The sequence below is a fragment of the Bos taurus genome, chromosome 2 (assembly GCF_002263795.3).
Source record: "Bos taurus isolate L1 Dominette 01449 registration number 42190680 breed Hereford chromosome 2, ARS-UCD2.0, whole genome shotgun sequence".
Classification (NCBI taxonomy): Eukaryota; Metazoa; Chordata; class Mammalia; order Artiodactyla; family Bovidae; genus Bos; species Bos taurus.
The window spans coordinates 53,101,551-53,125,405 of NC_037329.1; the positions used below are offsets into that span (position 1 = coordinate 53,101,551).

The following is a 23,855-nucleotide window of genomic DNA, read 5'->3' on the forward strand; positions in this document are numbered from 1 at the left end:
GTACAATAGAGTCAGAAGAGTAAGTTCATTATAAAAGAAAAAAAAACATAGAGAAAGATAAGCAATTACAGACTCCAGGGAAAAAATAAATAATCTACGCAAGAAAAGCATGATCCAACTATAAAGGGAAACAAATATGGCCAATAGTTTAAGCAATTTTTGGAGAGAAATAAAATAGATTCTGTTGGATATGGTGAAGAATATTCTTTGAGAAGTGTAAGGATTGTAACAGTGAATTCTAAAGAAAAAGTCTTTGTGAGATCTCTTGGATAGGCAATGAACAAGACTTACAAACTCATAGTAACACAAATATAAATCCTGTTTATTAGTTTCCAATTTGGTCAAACCATTAAAACTTCAAGGGGTTAATGACCAGTGACTGTGAAAAAAAGGAAGTGAGATACAGGAAAGTACAGAAAGGAAAATATACTTATCTTACAAAGGGAAGTTATGAGTTATTATAGAATGTTGATGAAACAAGAAACAGAGGCTTATTCATATTAAGTACCAAAATATAATAGCATGATTATCAAATATGGAGGAAGTGGAATAGAATAAACTGATACTTCCTATTAGGAATTATCTATAGATGATAAGTCAAGAAGTAGAGATGTTATCCAGAGTTATGTAAGTAACTTCTAGAAGAAATTAAAAACTGAAATAGCTGAAGGAGGTTTCCTCTTATGAACAGGCCTGGGGATGTGAAGTGATAGGACTCGATCTATCACTTTCCATTATAAATTCCTCTGTGAAATTTGGTTTGGTAAATGTTGTAGTTTGATACAAGTGAGAAACTGTAAAAAAAAGTAATATTAATAACACTTAAACTTGAAATACTACTCACATGATTTAAGAAAATAATATTGCATATATCTAAATGCATTTCAAAAGGGGGTGTGTGAACAATTGGTTATAAAAATAATACAGTGGAGGGTTAAAATGTACTCAAAGAGGGCAACATTTAAAGCATTGGTGCTTTTAGTATCTACTAGTAAGTATTGAAACATTGCACACTCTTGGAAAGTACTAGCTTTATTTCTTTTTCTTTTTTTTAAAATTTGTATTAATATGCATTTGAGACATTTTTAAACACACAGCACAAACATACTTGACTTATGATTTATCATATTTTGTTTTTCATACTTTTTGATGGCATCTTAAAACAAGACTTTTTATCTCAAGTTTAAATTGTAAAATAATTAAGAACATAATAGTAGGTTTCAAGAACATATAGTAATTACTAATGAACATGAGTACATATGTAAACATACACATTATTATATACTAATATGAGTATATAATATATACTTATATTTAATATACTTGCTTCTTGGAAGAAAAGCCATGACAATACTAGACAGTGTATTAAAAAGCAGAGACATCACTCTACGGACAAAGGTCCTTGTGGTCAAAGTTCTGGTTCCTCCAGTAGTCATGTATGGATGTTAGAGTCAGACCATAAAGAAAGCTGAGCACCGAAGAATTGATGCCTTCTAGCTGCGGTGCTGTTGAAGACCCCTAAGAGTCCCCTGGACAGCAAGGAGACCAATCCAGCACTAGCTTTATTTCTAACCTAAAACTTCAGTACTAAAATTTCTGATGATTTAATTCTAGCCTTGATTTAAAAAAACACCAAAATGATATGATCTTCTGTAGAATGATATAGGATATATATGTCTTATATAGGATGATGTAACAGACATATATTTGGCAGCAGCTAGTTATTTATTCTTCCAGCAAGATTTCTTTTAGATAAACAGTCACAGAAAGGCAGTGTAGGATGATGGAAGGTATTTATGTTTTAGAGTCTGCAGCTTAATGCTAAGCCTAATCTTCTGAGCCACATGAACTTGGGAAGTATTTTGCGACTTGCTTGATTCCTCTGAAAAATGAATTTCTTTCAAATCATTTATTGAGCACCTAATACAGAGTGAGGAAAACGTTATGCTGTATAATTCTCATAGAAACTTTATGAGCTAGAAATTATTTTCCACATGATTTTTCCATTTCTTCTGTATCCTGTGTTATCATCAGAAATGAATGATATAAAAAGTGCCAACGAGTTTTCCTTTCCCAGGAATTTTGAAAAGATGCAGGTAGTAAAATGGAAAAGACACTGTTTGTTGCCTCTTTCCTTTGGATCTGTAGAAGTACCAGAACAAAAGAGATGGGAATAGAGGTAAACAGTACATTTCCTAGGATTTAGAGGTACTGGAAATGTCCACAAGCCCAGCAGGCTTTTAGCTACAAGACTGCATCACCTATCATAAAACTCTAAAGCTGTGTTTTTGTACTGAGTTCACATTTAAGGTATTAATAATGCCTTCAGCACAAGTTATTTCCAGGGAATTAATTTCCTAGTAGTCAGTGGGTTAAATCCCCTACGAAATAACATGCAGGTGACCCAGTTGTATTGACCTCAGGTATAGAATTTCAGATCAATAGCTGCAGTACTTGGATTCTGAAATATAAAATAATCGCAGGTGTTTTTGTTACCCCAATGGGTGTTATTAGACAGGGATCACTATGGCAATTGCAGGTTCTTATCATATTAATGTTTGTTTTTGGTCCAAAAAGAAACTACTTAAAAAAGTAAATGCCTTCTGTTCCCTCTTCTTGGAATATGTAATGATGACTTTCAAACATATAATAAAAACTAACAGTATTTCAAACAGCACAAATGATCATTAATTGATCTTACATGAAATAATATTTCTTCTTCAGGAGCAGAGCATTACAGCTGGATGCAAAATTCTTTTTGGTCTATTCACCTTTTAACTCTGTCATGAAAGCATAACAGAAGATCTCTCAATTTGTGACCAAAGAGAAACATTAAGCCTTCACAAACTGGGCTTGGAGGTAGTGAGGCAGTAAAGGGAAATACTTTTATAGCTACCTGAACCATGACATTGACTGGCATGACATTTGCTAGTGACTAATCAGTGACCAGACATCGCTTCAAGCATTGACGCCAATAGAGGGAACTGATTACCCATGTGGTAAAGAAGCTGAGAGCCAAGTAAGGAAGAGTGTAGTAACCAAGTAACTAGAGACTGCAGAAAGCCACTACCCAGCTAGAGGGGCAAATGGAGGAGTGTCCCCATCACCAGATGGAAGCTGGAGCCAGAATGGACTAAAGACATGGAGGAGATGGATCCTTGGGTAGGGAAGCTACCTGAGGAAGGTGGGTGGGAAAGGGAGAGAGGGGTGGAGGATAAACTAAAAAACTGGGTTATCTTTTCCTTCCCTCTCCCTCTGCCAACTACCACTGGCCACTTCCTTTGACTGTGGTAGCATTCTCTGTAATACAGCTGGCTAGGGTCAACCTTCCACAGGTACAAAGCAAAGAAGTGACAAAAGAAGATGGTCAAAGAAGCCCAGAGCCAGCATATATGGACATCTCCCCTGGGGAATTACTTTACCTGGCTGGTTCCTTTTCATGAAAAGTTAAGACCTCATGAGGAGGTCTGTTGAGCTCACAATATAGATTTCACAAGAAGCAGTGAGCCCTATGATAAAGCCAGCACCTCTCTGCAATGGATAAGAATGTATTTACAGTTTCAATTTTTTTTTTTTTAACTCAGTTAGTGCACGTTGGGTAACAGTGCCTCCTCTGGTGTGGTTTTGCCATTTCCAAGCAACTATGTGGCCACTCTCCTATTGCTTAAGGATATTTAAATACTAACTACAACTTCGAGCTGAGTTAAGAATTCAAGAACTAATGTCAAGGTTATGTCAAAAATGCATGGATTAGCAAACATATGTCCCTTTCCAACATATTTCTCAACCACATTAACCTCTTGGTTAGTCCCTCCATTTTATATATGAAAAAAATACTAAGTACTGCATGAGTTAGGTAAGCCAAGATTGTTGAGATTGATTCTCCTTGCCTTGAAAAATGAAAAACTCCTCTCTTTTTCCTTCTAGATCACTTTCTTAAACAAAGTTGATCTGAAGAAACACTGTTAGCATTTGTTCAGTATCTTACATCTTTAAAGGGATGTTCTAAAATACTTTCTCATTCATTCTCAACATAGCCTTTTTGATAGGAGTTGGAAAAAATCATTGCAATAGCCATATATCACAGTAGCATGCTGCTCTACCTCACTTCTGCTTTGTTAAGTTCTGACCATGCCAGTGTTTCTGAAATTCTGTCCAGTTTGGAGCTGAGTCTAGGATAGTCCAGAGATGGCCTTACTTTTTACGGAAATTCAAAGGACACAACCTCACATGGGTTTGAGGGCCTGCTTTCCACATCCTTAGACTAAGGGAATGGCTTGCCTAACATCTTCAGAATCAGGTTAAATAAGGAAGCTTAAATGATGGGTTGTGGCTCAGCTGGTAAAGAATCCGCCTGCAGTGCAGGAGACCTGAGTTCGATCCCTGGGTTGGGAGGATCCCCTGCAGAAGGGAAAGGCTACCCACTCCAGTATTCTGGCCTAGATTTTTCCATGAACTGTATAGTCCAGGGGGCCACAAAGAGTTGGACACGACTGAGAGACTTTCACTTTCAAATGATGGGTATATTACATCATCGCCCTCAGATCAGCACAAGCACGAGTATGCTTCCAAATGAGACAATTCTCACTTAAAAGTATGGAGACTTCGATGTGAAATTTGTATGACTTCTTTGCTGCTACTGCTAAGTCGAATCAGTCTTGTCCAACTCTGTGCGACCCCATGGACTGCAGCCTACCAGAATCCTCCATCCATGGGATTCTCCAGGCAAGAGTACTGGAGTGGGTTGCCATTGCCTTCTCCGATGACTTCTTTAGATATATAGAATCAGAGTACATGGGTGCATGCTAAGTTGCTGCAGTCATATCTGACTCTGTGCGACTCAGCCTGCCATGCTCCTCAATCCACGGGATTCCCCAGGCAAGAATACTGGAGTCGATAGCCATGCCCTCCTCCAGGGATATCTTCCTGACACAGAGATTGAACCCGCCTCTCTTATATCTCCCTCATTGGCAGGTACGATCTTTATCACTAGCACCACCCAAATGCAGAAGCCCCCAACGTCTTACTGGAAGGCTGTCCTAGCCTTATGACTGACCTTCCATATCAGAATAAACTGTTATGGAAATTCAGGCTTGTTTATTTTTGTCTTTATTCTTCCTTTTAAAAAGACGTTAAGAGAGCCTGGGAACTATAAAATACTGTTCTTCTTGAGAAACAGAGGACTCATGAAATAAAAAATCTGACAGGGGATAAGAGTTCCAGCCTCACTTCAAAACCTATATTTAAAGCACTGTTCCTCTATTCAACAACAGCAACATCATCTGAAATTGTGAGCAGGCAGCAAGAAAAAGACCTTGGGAGAATAAACTCTGCTTTATTCCTCTTGATATCATTTTGCCAGAGCTTTAAACAAGCGTGAAGACTTTTGTGAAATGAAAAACAGAATAAAAGAGCATATTGAGGGGCTGTTTCCAACAGGCTCCCCGTATCCCACTCCCCCTAATGGGAATGCTGTACACACAGCCATCCAAGATCAGACCTCCTAAGCAGAGCATTTTTTTTTTCTCAGAGATTTTTCTCATTTGGACTTTAATTAAGCTCCTGCCAGGCTTGCAAGCTTTTTAATTTTACCTTTCTTTCTTCTTTCTTTTTTCCTCCTTGAATCAGCCTGCTTGCCAGGAAACTTTTTCCAAGCTGTCATAATCATAGTAAGTATACCCTAAGATATTAATATTAAATTTAGAAATGTACTAGTCGCTGTTGCTTCAAGAATCAATAGCGGAAGTTGCCTCACATTTGGAAAGATTTTCATTCATTTGTTCATTCATTCATTTATTCATTAGTTTTTCCTTAAGCATGTGTGTGTGTGTGTGTGTTATGAATGAGAAGATAACAAAAAGGAAGCTTCATGGAGTGTACAATGACTACTGGATAATGATACAACTCAACCTCCCCCAAAGCCACCAGTTTAATAGAAGAAACCTTCCATAACTTAATTGATACTCACAATGTCCATAAGCAAACTGTAGCCAACTCTTTCCTAGTGTTGGTGGGTGTAGGGTGAGCGATCCCTTAAGAAGGTAATGTCTCAGTTGACGATTTAATACCTCTTTGATGAAATGTAATGTTTAATTCACTTCAGTTCTTTTTCAAAATCCCCTTGTAATCAGTTAAACTCACCGTAACTCCCAAAGTATAAAGGTAGGGGCTGGGGATGTGGAAGGTGACCCCTTTAAAGCAGATTGTGGGCAAGGACCTGGTGTAGAGCACAAGGAACTCTGCTCAGTGTTATGTGGCAGCCTGGATGGGAGAGGAGTTTGAGGGAGAATGGATACTTGTATATGCATGGCTGGGTTCCTTTGCTGTCTACCTGAAGCTATCACAATGTTGTTAACCAGCTATACTCCAGTATAAAATAAAAAGTTTTAAAACAACAACAACTAGAAAAAAATAAAGCAGATTGTATAAGAAGCTATTTTCATTTAAGGAGGCTTAGTTGAAAATCAGCCACACTAAACAGGATGTCTTCTTTTTTTTTCCTTAATTTTTAAAAATACTCAGATAATATTGCAGAAATAAGAATAAGCCATTAGAAACACCAAAACTAGAACGAAAGCTGTGGAGCACTGGGGGTATTATCATCGCCCTGATTGCTACTCTCGCCATTCTTATTGTTAACTTAATAATAATTCCACACCACCAGGTTTTTGCACCAGCCATTCCTGTGTATCAGGTACTTACTGATCGCCTCCACAAACTGCTCAAAGAAACTGTAAGGGAAGAGCGGCTCAGGCAAGTCCCGGAAAAACATCTTCAGTGCTCCGGTGACAACGTGGATGTCCTCCCACTGGCTGTCGTCCAAATTCAGCTTCTCTTCTGGGAAAACACGAGGAGAAATGGAACAACTGGTTTTAATGAAACAATTACAAGACACTAATTATTATGTTAATGTTTGCCTACTATCATCAGCAACCGTTAACAGCCTTCTGCACCTAGAGGTTTGGTGCTGTGCATGTTTTTTTTTTTTTCCCCTTTTTTCCATAGGAAGGGAACATTTTCAATGGAATACCATCTGTAGGAATGCAGCTAACAAAAAAACAAGAGACACAAAGAGACAGTGCCATTGACACAGTATGTCAGATACATTTATTCCCATAATGCATCAGTATGAAAATTAGCATCACAGCTCAACATGATTCAAAGCTATTTGGTTTAGAGGCCGAGGGGCTAAGAGTTGCCAATGATGGCTGGCTCAAGGGACCGGCCTAAAGGCCTTGCTGAGCCAACAGGAGACATATGCTAAACATGGCAATAGAAAATGAGTTATTGCTTTACATGTGTTAGCCTTGCTATGTACAAGGGAATAATGGGTAACACTTTTTTCCTTTTTTTGCTGAATATAAAGTCAGCAAGGAATAGAATACTGAGTGAGAAAAGATATTAATTCCTTCTTACCGCTTCAAAAATATCTTTTTTTTTTTTTTTTTAGTTTTCATCTCAGCGAGGAAAATGTGCCCAGCAACAATATTAGACAGACCCCTGTTGGCCTACGTAGGCTATGCAAAGCTGTCAAAAATGATAACACACTAAAGACAAACCACAAGTGCTCACCAACTCCTCTTAGAAACAACGGAAATGTTTGCTTGGGAAGCTTGAGTGAGTTGAGACATTTAAATATTAAAGGCAATAAAGGCCCCAATAAAGTTCTCAGAAGAAATAAAAAGAGTCTGGGCAATTATTTCCTTCTCTTTCGTCTTCAGTATGAAAGACTGGAACCATTCTCACTCAAAAAGTGGATGCAATAATGTCTGAAAGTGACACCTTTACATACAACTAAAAGGAAGCAGGCATGCAAGCATTGCTGCTGAAACACGGTATTTGTCTTTCTGAACGTTACAACACAGAAAAGATTTTGGATTCTGGGCTTAATGAAAGCTGAGGCTAATCATTTTGGACAACCTGCGGGTTAACAGGAAAGCTGAGGATCCTGGCAAGAACTTACTAGGTATTTGGTCAACTGGAATTGTGTGTCTTTACCGATGTCTTGCGCTCACATTTAGATGCCAGCTTGTGTCAGGTTTATGAATGCAGAGGAGACTTTGCACCAAAAATGTAAGAAAAGCTGAGAATTGTCACTGTAGGGAATCTCTGCATGGGCTGTTTTGCTAATAGTGTTCATGTCCTTTTAAAAATATTAGCTGAAATCTTTATCAGATCTTTTTTTTCTAAATGGATTATTATTCCCAGGGCTGGTAAGTGACGTTCCTGCTCAACTGGCTGTTTGCAAAGAGAAGGAATGAAGGTGAATCTGTTTATTTCAGCTGGGCTATTTTCTTCTTCCCTTTCAGTCTCCATCCCTACCTCAATCATAACACAATAATTTGACCCACAACAAAATCAGCAGAGGAGACCTTCTTTCTGCCCTGCAATCATTTTTGATTGATTGTATTTCAACAATTAGTCTTTTATTTGGCTACACACTATTGAAATAGGACGACAGCATCCTAGCAGGCCAGCTTTAAACAGTCAACTGTTAACAATAGCATCAAAAAGGGAGACCTGATGGGGTTTACTGTCACTTTAAAGAACGGGGTTTTCACATTGTTGAAATCTGTCAGATATTTTGAAATGTCCCTCTCACTATGGTGCCACACCCCCTGCGTGCCCTTATAATAAAATTGGTTTTACTCCTGATTAAATCATTTTCTCCCTACCCACTACCATACTTCTCATAATGGACCTGTGCGCTCTACAGCTGGTGTTCTTCCCATGGTACCAATTCTTACTTTATCTTTTAAGCACTTTGCTGCTAAGATCTCATGCAGAGTGCTTATGTTTTGTTAAGAGCTTCATTCTTAGAGAAATAGCTTAACACATGTTCTAAAAATGTTGTACAACTTATTGCTTAAAGCACATTTAGAAAATGTATAAGTACGGTAGCTTTGGCACTGAACTTTAAGTGGAAAACTAAATACACACAAACACACACATACACACACATGCTCACATGCACAACTATCTCTACCAAAAATTTATCACAAAAATCCACACAAAAATTCATTTTGGTGCATAGGTTTAAGAGTACAAAAGTCCAACACAAAACGCTATTTTGCTGCATACGTTTAAGTTTAGCAGGTTAAAAAACAGGATGATTTTATTTTGAGCAAGCAAACAATTGCATAACCAAAGATAGATGCCAGTCATGTTTGTCACCTTCAGATAAACATCAATTAATTCAACTGATTTTGAAAATGAAATATTTCAATATACATAAAAAAGAAAATCTACCACTCAATCAACACCATTTGATTATATCCATTCAAAATGCCATATAATATCAATATCAACTTGTGTTACTTAAACTAACATTCCTATTATGTGGTCTTCATTTTAAAAAGACCATGTATAGCCCCCCAACAAGTAGCTTCAATAAATAAGATGATAAGTAGTTGGAAAGTCTTTTGGTATATAATACCTAATTTTTATATTAAGTTTTTCCATAAACAACCAAGGTTAAGATTTCTTTGTAAAACAGAGGACTTTAAGGCATATTTTTCAAGACCACTGATACTTATCTAAACACACAGTTGGGTCCATATTTATATGCCTTCTCATGAATGCAATCTGTAGTGAAGATGAAGTGACACTCATCTCTGTGTTAACAGGTATCATTATGAACACATTTGTATTATCTGATAGGCATTTTCTTACAAATCTGTTAGCAGTGATGATGTCTTCTTGTTCCCCTCTTTTCAAACGAGCATGATTTCTCTGTAGTGAAGCACTGTTGACATTCGGGACTGAATAATTCTTTGTAACGGGGGCTGTCCTGTGCATGCTATGGTATTTAGTAGCATCCCTGGCCTCAGCCAACTGGTTGCCAGCAGCACTTCCCAATGGTGCTGATGAAAAATGTCTCCAGGTATTGCCAAATATCTCCTGGGGGTACAAAGTGATCCCCCAGTGGAGAACCAAAACAATGGATTCTGTAAGAGTCTATAAAAGTTACTCAACAAACGTTGATTTGTGAAGTTTACCTTTGGTGTATAGAGAAATAGAAAACTAGATATGTGCATATTGAGGTTTCTTCAACATGAACTTAAGTGCTGGTGGGGCTTCCCTGGTGGCTCATTTGGTAAAGAATCTGCCTGCAATGCAGGAGACCTGGGTTTGATCCCTTGGTCAGGAAGATCCTCTGGAGAAGGTAATGGCAACTCCAGTATTTTTGCCTGGAGAATTACATGGAGAGAGGAGCCTGGTGGGCTACAGTCCATGGGGTCGCAAGGACATGAATGAGTAACTAACACATTCAACATTAAGATCTGGTAATTATTATTGACAAAATAAAAATCTGTTACAGAACAAAATTCAGATGACTATATTTTAGGGAATCTTTGCAACAGAAACAATAACCAATAGTTATTTGATGCTTACACCATGCTAGAGACTATGCTATGCACTTTACATTTTTTTTATATAATTTTTTTTCAATAATGAGGTCTATGCTATTGTTATCATCAGCTTATTTTACAGACAGGGAAAATGAAGCATGTATAGATTAAGTAAAATTTCCACGGCTGACAAGTTATAAACCCAGGATAAGGAGTCAATTTGTTGCTGTTTCTTAGTTTCTAAGTCATGTCTGACTCTTTTGCGACCCCATGGACTGTAGCCCACCAGGCTCCTCTGTCCCTGGGATTTCCCAGGCAAGAATACTGGAGTGGGTTTTCATTTCCTTCTACAGGGGATCTTCCCAACCCAGGGATCGAAACTGCATCTCCTGCACTTCAGGCAGACTCTTTACCGAATGAGCCACCCGTGAAGCCCAAGGAGCCAATCAGTCTCTCTTCAAACCACTATGGTCAGGCTAAGCCTGGCTTGCAGAAGCTGAAAAGATAAAGGCAAGTAAATGGTAATTGCCAGTCATAGTGGATTGACTATTACTTCAAAGATAGTGATTTTTATTTATTTTTATCCCTAAATATCTTACTTGAGGCTATGCTTTTACCTGTGACCTGACTCTGATCTTTCCTAATTACTCATTTATAGAAGACACAGATTTTTATATAAATAGATATAAAGCAAACTGGCAATAAAAAGAATGCATTAGGAATGGGACAGAAGATGGAGCAAATTACTATGTGGTGCTAGAGTGAAGAGGAAACATGATAGAGTGAGAAAGAGATTATATAAAACACCAGGCCTGGATTTACCGCTAATTTATTGTGTATCTATTTATTTGTGAAATAAATATATTTAGAAGGATAGTCATTTGTATCAAATGAGAAAATGTATCTGAAAAACATTTGGAAAGCAAAAAAACCTCAAGCATATCCAAGATGCCATTGTGATGGGGAAGGTGAATAAAGGCCCAAAAGGCAAAATATATTAGGGATTAAAGTAATGGAAATACTGAGCAAACATCATAAACCATCCTGATTGTCTTAGAGGATTTGCCTCAGCATGATGCAATTTGTCATAGGAGCTCAACAAAAACTTCACATGCTGGAGTTCAGTACTGGGAAGAAGTCTGGTTGAGTCAAGACACCTCACAATCATCACACCAATAATCTGTGCTGGTTTCTCCTGGCCCTCTAATCAGGTTATTGTAAATTCATGTTGGTTACGGCTTTTGGCTTAAACCATTTAAACAGAATTGAAGACAGCTTAAGCTCCAAAATCCAAAGTCACTCTGTGACTTTTAAGATACCACAACAAATATATTTTAACATTGTATCCAAGCATTCAAGTCTATCTTGAAATGTCCTTCCTTAAAGGGTTTTTTGTAGACTTGCTTTTTTTAAATAAAAACTTACCTATATCTAGCTAAAAATCCACTATATTTGAAATTAAACATTTTTGACAATAGCTATTAGAAATTACCTCTTTTTAAAAAGAACTGAAAGGTGTATCTCTGAGAACCACAGAATGTCATGATAATTTCCATGGAAAAAGAAATATTTAAATATCACTAATAGGATTTCCTTGGTGGTTCAGTGGTTAAGAATCCTCTTGCCAATGCAGGAGACAAAGGTTCAATCTCTGGTTCAGGAAGATTCCACGAGCCTTGAAGCAGCTAAGCCTGTGTACCACGACTATTGAGCCACGCTCTAGAGCCCATGAGCCACAACTACAGAGCCCATGTGCTTCAACTACTGAAGCCTGTACACCTGTAGCCCATGCTCCGCAACGAGAAGCCATCACAAAGAGAAGCCCACACACCGCAGGGAAGAGTGGCCCTCGCTTGCCTCAACTAGAGAAAGTCCACACACAGCAATGAAGACATATTGCAGTCAAAAATAAATAAATAAATATCACTAATAGCTTAATCACCACTCTCTTCTCGTATTATATATTGCTCTACAGACTTGCTATAACTCAAAGTTGCAACATTGTCTGACTTTAAATAAAGGCACTGTGTTAACCTAGGGTTGGTTGACATGAAGCTGCAGACAAACTTGGACTCTCCAGAGTAGAATAGTTACATAAGAATAAAGATGAGCATCTTTGTGTATTGAAAGACAAGTACACTTTTGCCTTGTAATTTTTCCACGGCAGTTTTAAAGTCCCTTTCCAACTTTTATTTTACTGGTGTAATAAAAAAAAAAAGAGGAAAAGACAGCCCAACTTTACCAGGATACAGAGAGAATAGCTCTGATATCATTAATACAGTGACAAGAACCTATTACATCGTGAAACTCTCATAAAGGATATGGTATCTGCTTCCAGCACAGATGACCATTTGGAAACCTTATCGGAAAGCCCTGCTGGGTACATGAAAGTCACATCATGAATGAAAGAGATGTCATAGGGACAATTGATCCAAAAAATAATAATATGTTTGGCCATAAAATCAAACTGGAAGATTAGATATGAGTGGATGAAACATACCGTTTATAAGGATACAGCTGATTTTTAGTTTAGCATTTAAAGGGGTGGATCAAAAGGAAGTTGGGTGAATCATCCAACTAGCTCGACCTTTCCTGTCGTGTTAGCTCTTTAAAGTGACAGTTCAATCTGATTTCTGGTGGATTAGAGAGGTTCCAAATTCTCAAACACAGCGATATGTAAACTTTGTGCCAAAACCATCCTCTTTGCATCCTGCACCCACTAAAGGACCTCTGTAATTCCTTGGGAACATCAGACTTTGGTGGGGACGTTATCTTAGAAAATTAGGCTGGTCGACCAGTTAATTTGCTAGTTTATTTAATTTTTACTCAACAATTGTAGCTTGAATGGAGACTACATACTAGGAGCTGTATTTGGTGCCTTTTTAGAGCTACAACTGTTGAGGCTGCTTTGGATACCTCAAAGAGAGGGCTTTGCCAGGTGCTCAGAAATTTTATTCAAGTGAAAATAAAGTAGGTTCTAGGCATTTTCCATCTTATTCCTGTCCCCTAGAATAATACTCTTTTTGACCTTAAAGCAGAGACAAATTCACCCCCGAAATGTGCTTTATGTTTGTTATGGGCTGAATTGTGCCCCCACCACCACACTGCTCCAATGAATAACTTGGAGTCTCAAACTCCTGTTCAGTTCAGTCACTCAGTTGTGTCCGACTCTTTGCGATTCCATGAATCGCAGCACGCCAGGCCTCCCTGTCCATCACCATCTCCTAGAGTTCACTCAAACTCACATCCATCGAGTCGGTGATGCCATCCAGCCATCTCATCCTCTGTTGTCCCCTTTTCCTCCTACCCCCAATCCCTCCCAGCATTAGAGTCTTTTCCAATGAGTCAACTCTTCATATGAGGTGGCCAAAGTACTGGAGTTTCAGCTTTAGCATCATTCCTTCCAAAGAACTCCCAGGGCTGATCTCCTTTAGAATGGACTGGTTGGATCTCCTTGCAGTCCAAGGGACTCTCAAGAGTCTTCTCCAACACCACAATTCAAAAGCATCAATTCTTTGGCGCTCAGCTTTCCTCACAATCCAACTCTCACATCCATACATGACCACTACCCCACCATATTTGGAGATAGGGCCTTTAAAGAGGTAATTAAGGTAAAATGAGGTGACATGGATGGCTTTATTCCAATATGACTGGTTTCTTTATAAGAAGGGGCAACTAGACATCACAAAGGAAGACCATGTGAAGACATAAGAAAAAGACAGGCATCCACAAGCTAAGGAGAGAAGCTTCAGAAGAAAGCAACCTTGCCAACACCTTGATTCTGGTCGGAGAGGAAATACATTTCCATTGTTTAATCCCCTAGCCCCCCATCCCTCCTAGTCTATGATACTTTGTTCTGGCAACCCTAGAGAATGAATACAATGCCCAACGCAAAGTTTCTGTGCAGAGAAAGACATCATGTTCCTAGATCATATCTAGACATTTTCTCAAATCATGGGCCGTGTCACATATGAAATATGGTAGACAACAGAAATAGCTGTTTAAGTAATTCAAACTAAATAAAAATTATTATCTAGATTCAGAGAAAGCATTTGAAATTTGAATTAGTTGAAGAATTTCTTGCCTATTCAGGCTCAACCTAACTATTTCAAATGGTTTGCTCTATACACATGCAGGATACTCTCTAGCATGACTACCAGACAATAAAATCATGATTGCTATTTTCTTACTCATTCTTTTTTCCAGCTACTACTTCTAAAGTAGAAATACTTCATTGCTGCTATAGCCCAAGACATGAAATACTAAGGAACATTTAAAATTGTTCTCTGGAAATCTTGGGCTTCGCAGGTGGTGTTAGTGGTAAAGAATCTGCCTGCCAATGCAGGAGACATAAGGGAAGCAGGTTCGATCCCTGGGTCGGGAAGATCCCCTGGAGTAGGAAATGGCAATCCACTCCAGTATTCTTGCCAGGGAAATGCCATGGACTGAGGAGCCTGGTGGGCTATATAGTCCATGGGGTGGCAAGCAGTTGCACAAGCAGTGTGCGACTGACATTGTGCATACTCGAGCGCCCGTGCGCACACACACACACACACACACGCACAAGATCTCAATGCAAGCCAAATTAACTCCCTATGGCCGTGGTTATCTATCAAAGAAGGCAGAAAGTTGTTTTAAATATATAATTTTATATTCCAAAACCAAAGAAATTTATTCCTTACTATTTACCACAGTAACCTGCAGGAAGCTATTAGAAGACATACATTTGAAAATGGTTGCTCTACTATAAAAAGAGATGGCTTGATCCATATAGAGAATGGACACTTCTGCCACCTGGTTTACCAAATTCAGTTTTGTGTGGCCTCCTTGTAGTAAGGAAAAGGGAGGAGCCAAGAAAATAAGCAGAAATTTTCCAACATGCTAAAGCCTCTTTCATGAAAGCTTCTATTTCTTAACTCCATTGGGTTAAGTGAAAATAAATTGGGGTATTTTGGTATGCCATTTTAGCTTGCTTTCCATAGACTTCATGCTGTGTATATTTCTTTGGAAATCACTTAAGAAGCCCAAGGCATGCAAATAATGTCACAGGCTAATGAAATGTCTTTAGTGACTCTCTTTGATGGTGGTGGAGCAGCCTTCTACTCTATCTATCCTTCCCCAGCTAACCAGTACAAGAACTGAGTCAAGAATGACTATGCCTTATTTTTGTTTTTCCTCAGATTTCATTTGAATGTAAATAATAACATAATAAATAGGTACAACTGAAATTTGTGAAGCAGGCACCACAGATGGAAACTATAACAAACGTGTCACTGCTTTTGCATCTTTAATTTATAATGGCATAACATACAGCATCTTCCCATCGTAACTCCATGTATAATGCCACCTTATAAAAGGCTGTTATGGACATTACTTTTCTCTCCTGGCTCCTAGGTTTTTTTGTCTAGGCATCCGAGGGGAGGTAGCCCTGTTCAGACTCTAACAACAGTAACAATGATAAAAATGAATTGACTTTGTTAGGATCGTAAATTTTAAAAAAGGATACCTTTCATGATACCAATATATACTTCTTTAATTCCTTTCTCACTCAGAGCTTCCAATACTGCTCTTATTTCCATGCAGTCAAAGGCTTTTTGTGCTCTGCAGACACTATACACAATGGTTCATTTTATTTGACCATCTTCTCCAAACAGATTCTGAATTCACTCAAATTCCATGGATGATTTCATACATTACATACGCCAAAGGGTAGAGAATCCATAGGATTAAATTTCAAGTCATTTTTGAAAGTTTTCTTCGTTATCGGCTCTAAGTTTCAACACTATCGCTTTTTGTTCTCTCTGAGTTATATTACATTTGTAAATACCAAGCAGAAGGTCAGGTCAAAACATATCTCATAATGATATCTAGGAAATAAATATAACTAAGGTCTATAAATACCCGTATACAGATAATATGTCTATTGTAGGTATGTGCATATATATAGATATTGCTTAACATACTGGTTTCCTTACTTGTCCAATGAGAACTGTTATCTCTCCCTCCTAATTTTGTGTGAGAATTCAGTGAAGAGATATAAAAGATCTAGTATAGGCTTGTTATACATTATTAGAAAATTTATTTGAGTATTATCTTTGTCAGTCAGACTTTGGCAAATATTTTCAGAATCTTTTATAATATCTGGCTTAAATTACTCCTTTTACTGTACTGTCATAAGAGATGTAACTTCTGATGAAAAGAAAAGTTTGACTCTTTAAGTAAGAACTGATAAACAATTGATGCTTAACAAATATATAACAATAATACAGCTGACCGTTGAACGACCTGGGTTTGAACTGCAAGGGTTTACTTAATATACAAGTTTTTTTCAAATACTGCAGTGCTAAATGACCCGCACTTGGTCAAATCAGCAGACGCAGAGCCATGGCTACAGAGGAACTGCGCATATGGAGGGTGGATTATAAATTATATTCCGGTTTTCAACTGCATGGAAGTTTTGCCACACCTAATCCCCTCAGTGCTCAGGGGTCAACGGTAAGTACAAATCAAAAAAATAAACCCAACAACAGTGACTGTTTTCTGATGAAATAAAAATCTAAATAGAAACAAAGTCAAAAGAAAAAGGAATTAGCATGCTGAAAATGAAATGAATGAATGAAATTCCATCGTTATACATCAATTTCAGTATTACATTTATAGCGCAAAGTGAAACAAAACTACCAATCAAGTTAATACATTCACTCATTAAAAATAAAACACCTAATATGTGTCAAATGTGCTAAGTGCAAGAGGTACGGGTGGGGAAGGCAGTTATAATGACAGAATGAGGATTGTAAGATATCTAAGAAATGGTATATAATCTCTTGAAATATGACAATTCTTAAGTTTTTTAACATTAGTACTAGAATTATGCTGTCTCTAGGAAAGGAGCTACTCCTTTTAATTTTATATTCAATTCATTAGTACAAAGACATGCTCAATTAGTTGCTTACTAAGTACCTTTTTAATAAAGATGATGATGATAACTATATAAATGTCCAAGTCTGAGAGTTATCTACAGTTCCTTTTGTAGAAAGACAGAAGACATCATTCTCTATAGTCTCAGGTGAACTGTTAGTACTAAGACACCTTTCCAAGCAGCCTAGGCAGTTTTGGCCTATACGAGCCTCTCCCTTTTCTCTGCAGAGTAGAGATGTACTCAGGCTAACTTCACCACACATTCTCACATAAGAAAGTTAGTGGAGGAAACTGGAGTGATGTTAGTGGAAAGACACAGCTTTCTTCAACTAGGTACTCTTCTTGCTTTTCTTCTCTTCTGATTTAACACAAAACACATCTGGGGCCCTCACTCCTGAGTTTTTGCCTATGGTTCCTGAGGTCACCCACGTCTGTGCTGCTGATCTTCACTCTGGCCTACATTCAGCTTCATTTCAGGTCCATTTAGTATGTTACTCATCCTAGCCTGGTAATCGTATTACTCCAGGCCGTGCCTGTGTCCTCAGTTGTGTCTCTTTGCAATCCCATGGACTGTAACTGGCCAGGCTCCTCTTATCTGTAGGATTTTCCAGGCAAGAATACTGCTGGAGTGTGTTGTCATTTGCTCCTCCGGATATCTTCCCAACCTAAGGATCGAACCTGTGTCTCTTGCCTCTCTTGCACTGGCATGTGGATTCTCTACCACTGTGCTACCTGGGAAGCCCATTACTCTGGGGGCACACCCTAAATAACTTAGCCTCAGCAGTCCTCTTTCATCCTTAGTTTTGCTTTCCACAGGTATCTGCCATCAACCACAGTCTGAAAATATTAAATGATAAATTTTAGAAATAAATTTTAAGTCATTCTGAGTGGTGTGATGAAATCTCACGCAGTCCTGATTTGTCCCCTTCCCTCCCCACTCCCAGGGCCCTGAATCTCCCTTTTGTCTAGTGTAGCCTCCATCGGTCACCCGGTAGCCATCCCAATCGACCACACTGGCTGCCATAATATCAGAGGCTTGTGTGCAAGACACCCTTCCTTAATACTGGCCCCCAAACACAAGACTGGTGATGCTGGCAATTTGGATATGCCAAAGAGATGCTATAATGTGTTTCCTCTGAGTGAAAGGGTAAATGTCCTCCATTTAATAAGGAAAGGAAAAAAAGTTGTATGCTGAAGTTACTAAGATTGATGTTTAAGAACAGACCTTTTGTCCATGAAATTGTGAAAAAGGAAACATAAATTCATGCTAGTTTTACTGTTGCACCTCAAACTGCTGAACTTTAGTTAAGATGGAAAAGGCATTAAATGAGTACAGTAAGATATTCTGTGTGTGAAAGAGCACAGTCACATAACTTTTATTTCAGCATATTGTTATAATTTTTCCTGTGCTTTGCCAGGAGTGAGCAAGACGGATCAGGAGTATATGGATGAGAGGTTATGTGTCCAAGAGGTACCAGCAGCAAACAGCTTAGTTGAGATGCTCTGTTGTGTTAAAATACTGCATATTCACTGTGGAAAAACAATATTTTAAATGCAGTCAGGAGATAGAGAAAAACTCAGGTGTATTCATGAAACCATTGTACAGCAGAGAAAGAAGCCTAGAAAACTGATGGCTAGGCATATACAAAGGATTAAAGTTCAGAGACAATTATTGTGTATCACATTTATCACAAGTTCAAGGAAGTCAAAATATTCTATTTTCCTGAAGTTTATAAAAACCTGCTGGTAGTTGGAAAAGGAAAATCCGTGTGGATTATCTGACCAGAGATAAGACTTCAATGGTGTTTCAGTATCATGCACTACTTTACTGACTCTACAAAAGGGAATTACAATTAATTGGATTATGCTGGTCTCCACACGCTGATTGTAAGAGAAGGAAGTATAAAAGTGGAACTATTGCTAACAGGTCATATCTATCATCAACCATGGGATTTGCTTTTTTACTTACCAATAAGATTAATTTCTTCTTTACAATCTTTCAATTTGAAGCTGTTTTAATTATAGAGTTTAGAAAAGTCAAAGGAAAAGGCAAACCTACTTTCAATGTATTATTAATAACTGACCGCATTTTTATGCATCTTTATGATAAGGGAAAAACAAATGGATGGTTTTGTTTACTGATTAGAAGAGTTTTACTTAAGATTTCTTTGCAATCTTTTCTGAATTTCAATTGAATTGAAAGGTTTTTATACTTAATTTCTATAAAGTGCTAGGCCTGGGGTTATGTTTCTGGGAATTCATGGAGATGTGGTCTCTGTTTTCAGGGTGCTTAATATCTAGTAAAGGACTTTGTTCTGCAAACTCTAAATGTCATAATATGCTAAGTGGAGTGTTAGATTAAAGATATGAACTACTAGGTAACATAATAGAATTGAGTCCTTCTCAGGCACTATTCTAAGTGCTTCACATACGTTCATTTATTTTCACATCAACATACGCTATAAGCACTATTATTTTTTCCAGTTTTACTGATAGGGAAATGGGTCCAGTATTAAGTAACTTATCCAGGTTCACGCAGATATTTAGCTAGAGTCCAGTAATCTGGTTCTAAGCCTTTAGAACCCTTAGGCACTGTGCTAGCACAGAGTATGAACTGGTTCATTCAATGGCAGTAAGGGATTCATTGGATTTTGATGGACTGAGATGGGGAAAGAAAGATGTTCTAGGCCCTGGTCATACAAATGTGGTCTCAGCACCAGCCATATTGGCATCACATAGGACAATGTTAGGAATGAAAATTAATGAACCATACCTCAGACTTACTGAATCAGAATCTCTGGGGTGCGGCTGGCCATCTGTGATTTAACAAGTACTCCAGGTGATTCTGATGCATGCATGCTGAAGTGGGTTGTGTAAGGTGACGAGAGCTTAGCTTGGAAATCAGTGGATAGCTTCACTGTCATGTTAAGAGATTAAATGTTCTTTAGACAAGAGAGACCCATTAAAAGTTTGAGTGGGGATATATGTCACTCAGAGTGTATTTTAGTGGACATAGTATTTGAGAGATGAAAAGATAAGAATATGTAAATTATTTAGGAAGCCATTGCAATTGTCCGAGGCACCATGAAGGCCAGAATTACGTAGTCTTTGTAGAAATTCAAAGAAAAGGTTGAGGATAAAAGGACTTAAAATTTAATGAAAACAGTGGTGGTAAAGGGAAAAGAGAATCAGGTAAAACTATTGTTTCTAGCTAGAAGGATGTTGGTGTGTTGATACAGCTGTCACGTATTAGACACCGAGGAAGAGTTTTTATTCATTCAGTTCGTTCTCAACAAGAAGATGCCAGGGAGTATGAGTTTGATTTGGCAATGCTACTGGCATTTCCAGGTGGCAATGTCCATATAGACATTTGTATATTTGAACATGAAGCTTAGTAAAGGGGATAAAGATTAAATAGGTCAATTTGAGAATTATCAACATAGAAGTAAGAGTTAAATAGTAATGATAACTACAGTAATGACAACAGAAGCTGTTAAGTTAGTTTCTATCATGTGCCAGTCACTGCGAGATGTACTTTACATACACACATGATCTTAATTAACTTCCATAGCAACCAAGCAAGGTAGTACTATCCTAACTTAACATGTGAAGAGCTAAAGACCAGAGAAATTAACTAGCTCAAGTTCACTCAGGAAGTTAGTGTCACAGTAAGTTTTTAACATTGTTTCCTCACTTGTAAACTATTTTGCAAGACTAAGATAATAAGGGAGACAAATTGTCATGTAGAAACAGAGCAAGAAGAGAAGGGTACCACTCAAATTTATGTCCTGGAAGTCAGAATATAATTCTTTTTATATGAGTTTAAAAGCAAACAGCTCCAGACTGATTTGAAAGGAATATCCAACCAACAGATTGGTTAATATCCAACCAACAAATTGGAATCTGTGTTAAACATAGATTCTTGTGTTAATACTTAAGTTCCAAAAATCAGCATCTACACAAATTAGTTGGCTTGACAAGGTAAACTCCACAGCAGTTTTGTCTCTAGCGGAGGAGCAGCAGTCTTAAGTACACGGAATAAGTCACACTTTGTGATTCAGGTCATCTGTCCTAAAGAACACCAATCACTGCAAACCCAGTGTTCTCTGAACTGGTGCTGAATAACGATCACTATGTTGTAAATTTTATGGGTAAAATACATCTAAAGTTGAGGGGAATGAAACATAATGGAGTGATAGGTGTTTCCCAGGCTCAATAGTCATGTCTATGCAAACTATCAATTTGTTGTTTGATAGTCTGAAGTTGATAGTTTGCAATCATACCAACTACAAATAACCTGTCAGATTTATAACACTCCACATTAGTCCAAAAGGTTTTAGGAAGACAGTACTAAATGATGACTCTTGGTTAAGGCATGACATGATTTTAGGAACATTATGTTTTAGTTTTCTGAAAATCTAGGTTACATTTCCTTTAATGAACAGAGCTATTTTTAAGGGATAGAACAGCCAAAAGTTAATTTGAATGTGTGATAAGGCACTTGAATAAACCTCCACAATACATATCATTCACAGATTGGGTCTATAGATTGAGCACACGTTTGTCATGTATTTTAAAGACCACGATTTCTCATTCCATCCATTCAAGGCCTCTACTATTAATACATGACCCAACCTGCCATTTAATCTTAACTTTCCTCTTCACTCAGACCCCTGACATCTGTTCCTGTTAAGCTGGTATTCTTTCTGTTCCCCAGAAAAGTTAAGCTATACTCTGTACCCTCCATACTTTGGTTCCTTCTCATTCTGGACCCTAAGCTATCATATCCCCTCCCTCCTTCTACTCCATCCTACCAATTCTTTAAAGCCCAAAGGGAAGCCTTCACATCTCCCAAAATCCTCCCTGCTGCTGCTGCTGCTGCTGCTAAGTTGCTTCAGTCGTGTCCGACTCTGTGCAACCCCATAGACGGCAGCCACTAGGCTGCCCTGTCCCTGGGATTCTCCAGGCAAGAGTACTAGAGTGGGTTGCCATTGCCTTCTCCAATGCATGAAAGTGAAAAGTGAAAGTGAAGTCACTCAGTCATGTCCGACTCTTAGCGACCCCATGGACTGCAGCCTACCAGGCTCCTCCACTCATGGGATTTTCCAGGCAAGAGTACTGGAGTGGGTTGCCATTGCCATCTCCGAAAATCCTCCCTAGAGTGATCCATTTCTGCTTGATCTCACTTGCCTTTGAAAGCTGCGGATTTATTTTCTATGACACTAATTTGGGGATTGTGCATGCATGCGTGCTAAGATGCTTCAGTCGTGTCCGACTCTTTGCAACCCTATGGACTGTAGCCCTCCTGGCTTCTCTGTCCATGGGGTTCTCCAGGCAAGAATACAGGTTAGGTTGCCATGCCCTTCTCCAGGGGATCTTCCTGATCCAGGGATTGAACCCACGTCTTTTGTGACTTCTACATTAGCAGGCAGGTTCTTTACCACTAGTGCCACCTACGAAGCCTGATTTGGGGATTAAGCATTAAGAATCGGAGCATTCTTGCATTGTCTCCTCCTACCCTCTGTTCTGCAGAAGCCTCCTTCTGGTTCAATCTGGTGGGAAGCCTTTTGGTAAACAGGACCTTGGTGAAGTGGTACATATAAGTTAGATCCTGGGTACAGAGCAGGGTAGAGAATAAGGGAGAACCAGTGTGGAGCAGGGAGGAAACAGAAAACTACAAGCATATCAGTCCAATAGTGGGCTTCCTAGGTGGCTCAGTACTAAAGAATCTGCCTGCCAACACAGGAGACATGGGTTCAGTCCCTGGGTTGGGAAGATTCCCTGGAGGAGGAAATGGCAACCCACTCCAGTATTCTTGGCTGGGGAATCTCTTGGACAGGGGAGCCTGGTGGCCTACAGTCCATGAGGTCACTAAGAGTCGGACTTGACTGAAGTGATTGAGCACTAAGCACAATCCAATAATCTGTATGTTAGAAACTTGAATCCAGTTGTCCAGAGTAATAGTTCAGAATCTCAAACAGTATAACTTGGCTTAGAATACTGTAGGAACTTTCTGGGTAGAGATGGGAGGCACAAATATCTTTTGTGGAAGGCCATCCCTAACATCCTTAATCCCATAAAGAAACACATGTACATGCACTTATTTCAAAGTGTAATTATTGACATAAACACAGCTGCTCTCTACGTTAAAGGAACATTAAGCTCACAAAAGCATGGAAATTCCTACTTAGAGTGTCTACTCCATCCTTAACATGCCTTGTTGTGCCCAGATGCTGCACGTATTTTTGCACTGTTTAAAAGGTTGATGTACAAAAGCAAAAAAAAGGTGGTAGAAAAATTAACTGAAAAAAGGATCAAGCCATGTAGCCTTGTCCTATTCTTCAATTTTATTATGCTCTAATCTCCATAATGGCTAGGCACAACAAAACAAATTAAGAATTAAAGAAGAGATAATTTGACCATGGGTTTTTGGATTTGGGGGCAGGAAAGTGATGTATGTAAGGATACACAAGACACGTACAGCCAAAACAGAAGAATACTGAAATTGTGTAGTTTATGATAAACTTAAAATAAATAGAGATTTACACTTCCCTTTAGATCCAGAAATACATGAAAAGTTGCAAG

General features: G+C 38.4%; 1 protein-coding gene across 2 annotated transcripts in view; it reads right to left on the reverse strand.

The window, feature by feature from the left end:
* The window catches only part of ARHGAP15 (Rho GTPase activating protein 15), a 698,504-nt gene that overhangs the window by 137,697 nt on the left and 536,952 nt on the right, over window positions 1–23,855 (reverse strand). For both annotated transcript variants that reach the window (XM_024977977.2, NM_001105003.2), the window contains 1 exon segment: window positions 6,703–6,837. In XM_024977977.2, the coding sequence (XP_024833745.1) occupies window positions 6,703–6,837 (135 nt within the window).